At 35.6% G+C, this 9,997-nt stretch overlaps 1 protein-coding gene across 1 annotated transcript; it reads left to right on the top strand.

The window, feature by feature from the left end:
* The first annotated feature begins 378 nt into the window (after positions 1–378).
* Positions 379–1,203, top strand: LOC121987425 (UPF0047 protein YjbQ-like). The gene is made up of 4 exons (XM_042541219.1): positions 379–463; positions 695–755; positions 855–949; positions 1,051–1,203. The coding sequence occupies exons 1-4, from the start codon at positions 389–391 to the stop codon at positions 1,090–1,092; spliced, it is 273 nt and encodes a 90-aa protein (XP_042397153.1). The 5' UTR covers positions 379–388; the 3' UTR covers positions 1,093–1,203.
* Positions 1,204–9,997: the final 8,794 nt, after the last annotated feature.

The following is a 9,997-nucleotide window of genomic DNA, read 5'->3' as shown; positions in this document are numbered from 1 at the left end:
TTAGCACAGAACTAATGCCAATATATTTAATTTGATGCAGTGTATAAAGAGCTTGAGTAGAAGTTGGCCCAAAAGAAAACTTGTCATTACTATATAAACACACTTACGGTATGAATTACATGTATATATAACATTGACATATTATTTAGTACGAGATTTACATGTATGAAAGTTTTCATACAAAATTTCTTGATTGCCTACAACCCCAGGTGTGCTGATGACAAGTTGAAGAAGATGGCTCTAAGAGTGATAGCTGAAAGCCTTTCAGAAGAAGAGATTGCTGGACTTAAAGAAGCAATTCCATGCGATCCCCCGTTTGAGATCCCAGAAGGGCCCTCGTACACTTGTCGTGGCCGCCGCCGGCATTTCTACTGCTGTCTCTGAGGCCATGGCCGCCAAGTGGGCACAGAAGACCGTCGTCGTCCCTGCTCAGAGGCGCGGATGCCATCTCATCACCCCCAAGGTTCAATCGCCCCCAAATCTGTCTCTTTTTCTTCCGATCATTTCTTGATTTTATCTCCCTTATTAATCAGTAAAAAGCAATTTTTTTCCTGTTGTGTTTGGAAAATGATCCACTGGTCAATCGATAGATGCGTTTGGTTGTACTTGATCTCTTATATTTCTTACTGATGGACGCTCGATGTATAGGAAAATGTGATGAAACATAACTCGTATGCTTCTGGTGTTGTGCCAGATTGTTGAAGAGATACAACAAGATTTGTCGGGCTTCAAATGCGGCCTTGCTCATCTTTTCCGTGAGTTTTCGTTGACTGCGATTACAATTTTATTAAAAACAAATTGTCCGTTGCATTTTGCTGCTGTTCTTCTGATCAGAAGGTTAAATACTTGTTCAGTGCAGCATACAAGTGCTTCTCTCACCATAAATGAGAATTATGACTCTGATGTTCAGAGCGACACTGAAACATTTCTGAATCGGATTGTGCCAGAGGTGATATTCATAGATCCCTTTAGTGATTACTGCAAAATATAGAATTGGATTTTTTTTTTTTGACGATTTACTTATGATTCATCCTTTGCTTATTGTGTTAGGGTCGATCTGCACCGTGGAAGCACACATTGGAAGGTGAGTAAACGTGAAAATTGCAGCCTCCCAATTTCATTAACACCCAATACTGAAATAGCCTTCTTTCATCTCTGGCAATTGCCAGAAAAATCAGTATCAGCTGATAAAGCAGTTACGATTTATTGAACTGCTGTGCTGATCTTGGCATTAAATATTGTAGAAGAGCTTATGATTGCCATTCCCTATGTATAATTCTTCTAATCAAGCGACCATCCTTCTCGAATAATAGCAGCAAGACTATTAATCATGCTTTATCTTTCTGTTTCAATAAGACAGGAATGGTTCTTCTCTTCTTTAAGGAAAGCACACAATTGATTTCTCTCCATTTTGAGGAAGCATAGAAACTTGTTCTATTATGTAGCACTTCACACTATTAGCTTGTAACTTTTGATCATTTTGTTTCAATGTGATGTATAGGTTGCTCTCTACTGGATATGGATCCTTTAAGATTAAGTCCAGCAATCTTAAAGAAGAGTCAATGATGAGGTTTTGTAAAACTTGTGTGTTTGAAAAATTATTGTCATGAAGTTAAGGATAACTTGTATGATACAAAATTAATTAGTGGATCAATATGTATACATTTTGTTTGTATAATATAAAGTTTTATTTATTTGTTAAATAGTCTTATTATAAAAATGATTGTGGTTGTGGATATTCAATTATATGTAAATTTTGAGTATTTTTTATAATTTTTGCTATTTAATTAAGAAAAATACTATTTTTTATAAATTTAAAAAGACAACGTTTTTAAGTAATAAAAGACAACGCTTAAAAAACAATGTCTTTGAGACCAACCACAACGCTTTTAAAGCGTTGTCTTTGATATGTGCATTTTTACAACAACATCTATAACAACGCTTTTTAAGAACGAAAAGACAACGCTTAAAAAGCGTTGTCTTTGTGACCAACCACAACGCTTTTAAAGCGTTGTCTTTGATATGACTTTCTACAACACCATCTACAACATCACTTTTTAAGTACATACGACAACGCCAAAAAAGCGTTGTTGTTTAGCTTTTTTCTTGTAGTGATAACATGATAACAAGATAACTAGAAACATAACATCAAGTCACCCATTTAGTACTACAATTTATGAAACCAAAGCGTAATTCTTAAAAGTTCTTAAAGCAGGTTCTTATTGGGTTGCCTAGCCACAGCCACACACATCTCCTTGCCTCTCCTGCTGCTCCTTTAGCACATCCAGCTTTTTCCTTTATCTGCGGTACAAGGAAAGTAAGCTGTGAGCACTCATGGCTCAGTAAGTTCCTTTCATACTCACTAAAACCAAAAATCATTACATAATCAAAGAATATATCAACATAACATGATCTCAACTAGTCATGGCATAACATATCATACTCCTTAATCATATCATGCAACATAACAAAATCATAATTAGTCATGACATATCATCTCTTAAAGCATAGCATGAAATATAACATAATCATATCTAATCATGGCATCTCATCCCTTAAAGCATAGCATGGAACATATCATAGTCATATCTAATCATGGCATATCATAAATCATAGCATTATCACAACATGATCATAAAGTATATGCAATATGATTTTGAAAACATGTATCCGAAAAACATGTGTATGTCTCATGATCTTTAAAATCATTTCTTCTTACATATATACTTGAACATAATATCAACATATTGGGGATCCCGGCTTAGTACCACATACATACATAATGCGTGCATCCTAAGTAGATCCAAGGTAGCTAGTCTTGATCCTACTAGGAAACTAGGCCCGTAGCTCGACCTAGGGGCACGTAAGGAGCCCACCCTTTACTAGGCCCGTAATTCGACCTAGGGGCGCATAAGGAGCCCACCCTTTTGGTACAAGCCATTCAAAGTAAAATACATGTCATACTTATACATATCATACATCATACAAGCATGCATCACTTAGGCATACATTATATAAAGTATGCATCGCTTAGGCATACATCATGTCATAAAGGTATGCATCACTTAGGCATACATCATATAAAAGTATGCATCACTTAGGCATACATCATGTCATAAAAGTATGCATCACTTAGGCATACATCATATAAAAGTATGCATCACTTAGGCATACATCATATTAACATGCATATCATAAAAGCATACATATTTTAAGCACATAGCATATCATCAAAGTATGCATATTTCCTTCCACATAGCATATCATAAAAAGCATGCATATTATAAGCATTTAGCATATCATCAAGCATGCATATTCTAAGCACATAACATATCATCAAAGCATGCATATTTCTAAACACATATCATATCATAAAAACATGCATATTCTAAGCATATAGCATATCATCAAGCATGCATATTCTAAGCACATAACATATCATCAAAGCATGCATATTTCTAAACACATATCATATCATAAAACATGCATATCTCTATCCACATATCATATCATAAAAAGGTATAAATCACAAGCATACATGGTTAAGCATACGGGTGTATCATGTGATTATACTATCATAAGAAACATGGTAACATAGTTAACTTGGGTTCTAAGCTTCCTAAACCCTTGGGTTCCTATCATGGCCGAACCCCCTTAGGTCTCAATTTAGGTAAAAACAACCTCCAAGCATGTGAAACCTAAATTATCATTACATCAATTTCATAGGAAGCATTATAAGTATGATTTACTTGGTTTCTAAGTGTAACGACCCAATTTTCCCTATTTAGAGTTCTAAAAGACCTTATTAAAATCTAGAAATGCTATAGAAATATTCTAGAGATTTTTAGAAATTTTTAAGTATTTTTATGGAATTTTTGGAGGTCATTTGGTATTTTTACTAAGCGAAGTAAGTTTCGACAAAAATATATATGTTGAAGCCGGGTTTTGAACCCAAGAGCTCGGACCCGAACAAGGTTTTAACCGGACGCAGCCGACCAGCCGAGCTACGCTCGTTTTGTTAAACTTATATGGAGCGAATTGTATATATGCAGTAGATGGAATGTTTAAAATAAATCGGAGAAAAAGGGGCGTGGCCAAGAATCGAAGCCCAAACCTATGACTTCAAGCAAAGCCCAACGGACCAACTGGGATAGCGATCGTTTCTAATTAAATAGGCAGCGACAAATATTTAAGGTATAGTTGATAACAGAAATAACCCTAGGTTATAAAAAGGGATAAGTTAGGAGAGAAATTAAGTTTTTCTCAAAATTCCTCTTCTCCCTCACGAACGGCGTCGGCGCCGATTCTGCCCGAGCGAAGGAAAACGAAGCTAGGGCTTCGTCTCCGGCGGCCGATGAGCACTTCTCTCCGTCGATTCTTCACAGATTCGAGGTCTCTTCGTCGAAGAGACCTCGTGGGCACGAGGAAGGGTTGAAATTTAAAGTTTCTCCGCGAACCCTAGAGGTTTTCTCCTTCGGTTTGAATTCAAGAATCATGGTGAGTTGCTACTCACCTGCAGTAGAAGTTGTTCCGAGCTTGATTTATCTTCATGGTTTTCGGATTTTAGGTTGTGGAGATTTTTGGATTTTGTTCCTTCTTGATTCGGTTCTGTTCCTTTCCGTTAGTGCTATGCAAGTGAATGAACTTTGATCCTTCTTCTTGATCCGAATCCTAGCATCAGTTGGCAAATTGTTCCTTTTAAAATTTCAGTTGTGCTTAGGTTTACTTCCATCCGAACTCTAACTTTTAGTTGGAGATTAGTTTTTTTTTTTAGCTTCAGTTTTCAAGTTTCTTATTTCCAGTTCAGCAGATTATAATCTCTCTTTATTCTAGCATGTTGTTAGATTTTCCAGCCCTAGCATTAAGCCTTCAGTTTTAGTTTAGCTTTTAGTGCTATTCTACATGTGTTCCAGATTCCTTGATTTAGCATTTCAGTTTCGCCTTTAGTTTAATTGCAGTTTTAGATTTTGTTCTTTCTTTCTCCTTGCTGCAATGAAAAAGAACAACCAAGTGTTAAGCAAATCCAGATTTTTGTATCAAACATCTAGTTTTCTTTGTGTAGCAGTAGGCGTGCACAACTAATGAAGCATGAGCAGATTTTTAGTTTGCATTTAGCTCATAGATTTCTTGTTGATTAGAATAAATTGTCATATGATCAGCCCTGTTTAATAGCATTGCAAATTCAGCCTCTTCGTTATTTAGTAAGCATGATAAAGAATGAGTATGTGCAGCATTGATTCCTTTATTTCTAGTTTCCTTGATATTAGAATTTCATGGGCAGATTTTTATAAGCATAGTATGTAGATTTTATATAAACTTAGTATGCAGATTTTGATAAGCTTAATATGCAGATTTTTGTTAAGCTTTGCATGCAGATTTATGTTAAGCTTTGTATACAAATTTCCAGTACGTAGGTGTGTTCTAGTGCACACCAAGTGTTCGATAGAATGCTTAGCTCAGTAGGATGCTACAGTAAGCATCCAAATAGCTCAGTAAATGCAGTAGAAGCATTTAAAATAACTTATTTAGTCTTGCTTAAGCTTATATGGGACTACGGTCCAATGGGTGGGCTCCCACAGTCGCCTCTAGGTTCAGATAACCTAGTTCTAGGTTCAGATAACCTAGTTAAAGCAAGGTAAGAAAATTAGCTATGAAATCAGTATTTTATTTTCAGCAGTGGCACTGTACTGGATTAGATATCCATTGGGTTGGGCTCCCACAGTCGTCCCTAGGTTTAGATAACCTAGTAAACCCTACTAGACTCGGAACTTGCAATCCCGAGTTTAGTTAGGGATGCGCGCACAGCAAGTACAGTTGCCGGGCCCATCAGCAGCATGATTACTATTTTGATCTATTATGTAAATAGTTTTCAAAACTTCACAAATTAGTTATGTGAATACAAGTTAGACTCAGTTTAGCATTAATTAGTTCAGCTTATGTATCAGTTCAGTTTTCTATTGATACACATGATAGTTCTATGATTAGCTGTACATGTTTAGTATTTCAGTTAGCATGATTCCTTTGCTATTTATGAGCATGATTAGCTGTACATGTTTAGTATTTCAGTTAGCATGATTACTTTGCTATTTATGAGCATGATTAGTTTTACATGTTAGCTTTTCAGTTAGTTTCCTCGCTATTTATGAGCATGATCAGTTGTACATGTTTAGTATTTCAGTTAGTATGATTCCTTTATTGATTTATGAGCATGAGTAGCTTTACATGTTAGCATTCAGTTTTAGCATGTTTTATTTATATACATGCATATCGAGTTTTTGTGAGTAGGATAGCACTCACTAAGCTTTTAGCTTATAGATACTATTTCCTCCTACTGCAGATAAAGGAAAAGCTAAAGTATAAGGAAGAAGGCGACAAGGAGATGCTGTGACGGTGTGTGATGTGTGGACTATGGAGATCCTATGGACTTAGCTAAAGAACTCACTTAGTTTAAGAATTTGTTTAGTTTAATTTCTTATTAAGTTGATAAGAAAATTTTGTAGTAAGAAGTTGTGTTTCCGCTTTTCATTACCTGCATGATTTGATTTATTAAACTGCGTGGTTGTGAAAATATATGTTCCAGCCGCCTGTGGCTGAGTATATTCTGTATGTATTTATGGATATGGTCACCGGTACAGGGGAGATTCTGCCGAAATTTTTCGGTAGGGTTTCCATGTGGTTTTTAATCACACCGGTTAAGTAGAGTTAGTAGTTAAGTAACGGTCATCCTTAGAGTGTAGTAGTAGTAAGAAGGGTGGTCGTTACACTAAGTTCTCCAAGTCCTTAAACTCATGTGGCCGAACCCTATCAGTATTTAAACAAGGTCCCAAATGTCATGAAAGCATGGAAACCTTAAACCACATTTATATCATTTTTTTCCAAGTAACATAGTAAGCATATTGAGCTAGTTCCTAAGTCCTTCAAGCCCTTAACATATGTCATAGTCAAACTTTTAACAAGTGTTCATGAGGGCTAAAAACAAACATACAAGCATGTGAACTTGAACTAACATCATGTATAAATTCATAACAAAACATTATACAACATGTATGGCCGAAACTTACCCTAGCCTCAATTAGGTCATTAAACAACATATAGCATGGGAACTTTGTCTTTCTACTTATCATATTCCATGTAAAGTGACATAAGCATATTTAATTCTTGTTCTAGGGTTTCTAGGGCATCTATTCCTTTATGGACGAAACATACAATAGTCCATTTAGGTCATGAAAAAATTTTACAAGCATGTGACACAATCAACACATTATCCTATTTTCATAAGAAGCACTTTTATCACATTTGGTTTCATTTCTAAGGCCTCTAGGTCTTTTAAACCCTACTTGGCTGAAACTCAACAGTATATAAACTTGCTTCAAATAGCCTAAAAGCATAAGAAATCATACAAGTTTCATAGCATGTATAAAGACAAGCATAATAAACATACATGTGAATTGTGTCTTAGGCTTCCTAGGTTTCTTTCCCTTTTTCTTTTATTTTTCCTCATGGCCGAAACCTACCATTCTTTAAACTAGGTTTTAAGTGGCCTAAAGCATGGAAAACCTAAGTAAGTTTCATGGCAAAATTACTAAGAACATCATATACAAAGTTGGTTCATAAACAAGCTAGGACCCTTGTGATCCTACATGTCATATATCATGTAACTAATTTTCCTATACTCAATTTAAACATAAGAACATTAAACAACTTTCATATCATAATATCACAGAGGTCTTGAGCATATTAGAATTTTGTTTAAGCTTTTCTAACTATCCATCTTATCATGGCCGAAAATCTAAAATAAGAGTTCATGAATTTCTAGCAATGTTCAACATGCAATTCTTTAAGAAAACTCTATATTCTATCATACAAACATGGTTACTTAAAATTTAAAGGTCTTCCTAACCCTAAGCCCTTTTCTTGGCCGAAACATATAAATGGATTTCTTTTGGTTCCAAGTAACTTTTAAGCAAGAAAACCAATAAAAGATCCTTAATAGTTCATGGAGAGAATCTTGCATTAGTTTGGTTACACAATATTTTCCCTAACCTCTTTAAAATATTTTTGGCCGAAATTCTAGGGTTAGGTACTCCTCTGATCAAGCATCATTTAGGTATAAAAACATGAAGAAAATCCTTCCTACATAGCATAGAAAAATATCATGAAATAAGGACTTGTTTAAACCTTCCTAGATTTGAAAACCCTTTCTTTGGCCGAATTTTTCTTAAATTCCTTCCTAGGTTTTCTAATCCTTATAAAATCCGAAAATCACATAAAAATCCTTGTACCACAGGTGAGGGGAAGCTTACATCCTTTTCGCTTGTGGATCTAAGGTATGGTGGAGAAGAAGTAGCCTCTTCTTCTAGTTCCTTTCCCTTGATTCCTTTGCTAAGTCCTCCTTGTATCTTAGGCTTTCTTAGGGAAAAACTTGGCTTTGGGGCCGAAGATGGAGGAGAGGGGACTGAGGTGTTCTCGGTGAGGGAGAGGATGAATGAGAGAAAATAGAATTTCCCCTTTTACATATTCTCTTTTATGTTAAGGGGGAAGAGGTAGCAAACTTGGTTTTTGCTTTCCTTCTCCCTTAGCCTTTTTTTTCCTATTTATTTTTATTTTTATTTATTTATTTATCCTCATCATTCATGGTGAAATAAGGGGGAATGAATCCCCTTAATTAGCCTCTTTTATTTTCGGCAAGAGAAGAGAGAAAGGGAGGAAGGCAAGTTGCCTTTTTCTTGCTCCTTACTTGTTTTCTTTTGGCTAGCTTTTACTCTTACCTTTATCATGAGTTTCCCTCCTTTGCTATCAATATCTTCTCTCTATCCCAATTGGTTTCTACTAATTAATTCTATGAATTATAATATAAGAGGTTCAAGGTTCAATCCTTGACCTTCACTTCTTTTTATTTCATTTTATTCCTTTTTGCCTCAACTCACTTCCTATTATTTTTCTAAGGCAAAATCCCACCTTCATATATTTATCTTACAAGCTTAGTGGGTATTACAGTGCATCCCACTTGTCATAGGAGATTGATACACCTTCTTCAGTTGGGAGAATGAGTTCGATCTGGACTATGGTCCATGTCTCCACTTGGGTTTTCAGTTGGTACTCCATCTGGTCTTTCCAATAACCAAAATTTTCACTTGACAAGAGTGGTAGGCTTACGGTGTTGTATCCATCTTCATAGCCCATTTAAAAACATAGCACGCAATATAAATAAAAAAACTTGTTCCAAGACTTGGTCTTGGATTAGTAGTGCAGAATAAAGATAGAAATAGCAATTTACAAATTTTGAAAAAAAATAATAAAATAATAATAAAAATATTATTAAAATAATATAAAAAATATTATTTCAAAATTTGCTAAATGCGATATTTCGTTAATCCCAATCAATTGTGAAAAGATGAAACTGAATTTTTTGAAAACAATTTTGGAGGGAAAAAATGAAAGGCGTAAGGTTTTATTTTTAGCCTAAATAGACGAAAAAGCCACAAAAGAAATGCTCGAATGGAGGTTTCACCTATTCGAAGCGACCCGCTCTGATACCAATTGTTGGATCGAGAAGCACTAGAGGGGGGGTGAATAACGCTCGCGGCTATTTCGTTCGATTATCGGAATCGTAAAACGTTCTTCGAGTAATTAAAGCAGCGCAATAAAAAGGAAACAAACACACAAGAACATGGTCGTTTACTTCGTTCGGAGCCTAGACCGACTCCTACTCGTAGGCCCACGATCCTTGATCGCTTTTCGTGAGTAACAACTAAAATATCGTGAATAAGTACAAGTAGAAATAAGTATAACTGAAATTGAAATAATACCGACAACAGAATAATAATAAATGAAGCTTCGGGTCGTCAGAGACTGCAACAGCACTTTAGAATCGACTCTTGAGCAGCACACAGTAGAAGGAAAGCTTGTGAATTATTGTCATGAGCTTCTGGTCGAGATCCCTTATAAAGGGTGTTCAAGGCGCCTTTCACTGTTCACCAAGGCGCCTTGAATGAGC

Source organism: Zingiber officinale, chromosome 5B (assembly GCF_018446385.1).
Source record: "Zingiber officinale cultivar Zhangliang chromosome 5B, Zo_v1.1, whole genome shotgun sequence".
Lineage (NCBI taxonomy): Eukaryota > Viridiplantae > Streptophyta > Magnoliopsida > Zingiberales > Zingiberaceae > Zingiber > Zingiber officinale.
Note: the sequence above shows the minus strand (reverse complement) of the source record. Positions and strands in the feature narration are given on the sequence as shown.

What these genes read in the sequence shown, in the direction of transcription:
- LOC121987425 (XM_042541219.1), top strand. Translation starts at nt 389, where the DNA reads ATGGCCGCCAAGTGGGCACAGAAGACCGTCGTCGTCCCTGCTCAGAGG. An exon ending in CGGCCTTGCTCATCTTTTCC is followed by an intron (nt 756 to 854) that starts GTGAGTTTTCGT and finishes ATACTTGTTCAG; the next exon opens with TGCAGCATACAAGTGCTTCT. An exon ending in TGAATCGGATTGTGCCAGAG is followed by an intron (nt 950 to 1,050) that starts GTGATATTCATA and finishes TTATTGTGTTAG; the next exon opens with GGTCGATCTGCACCGTGGAA.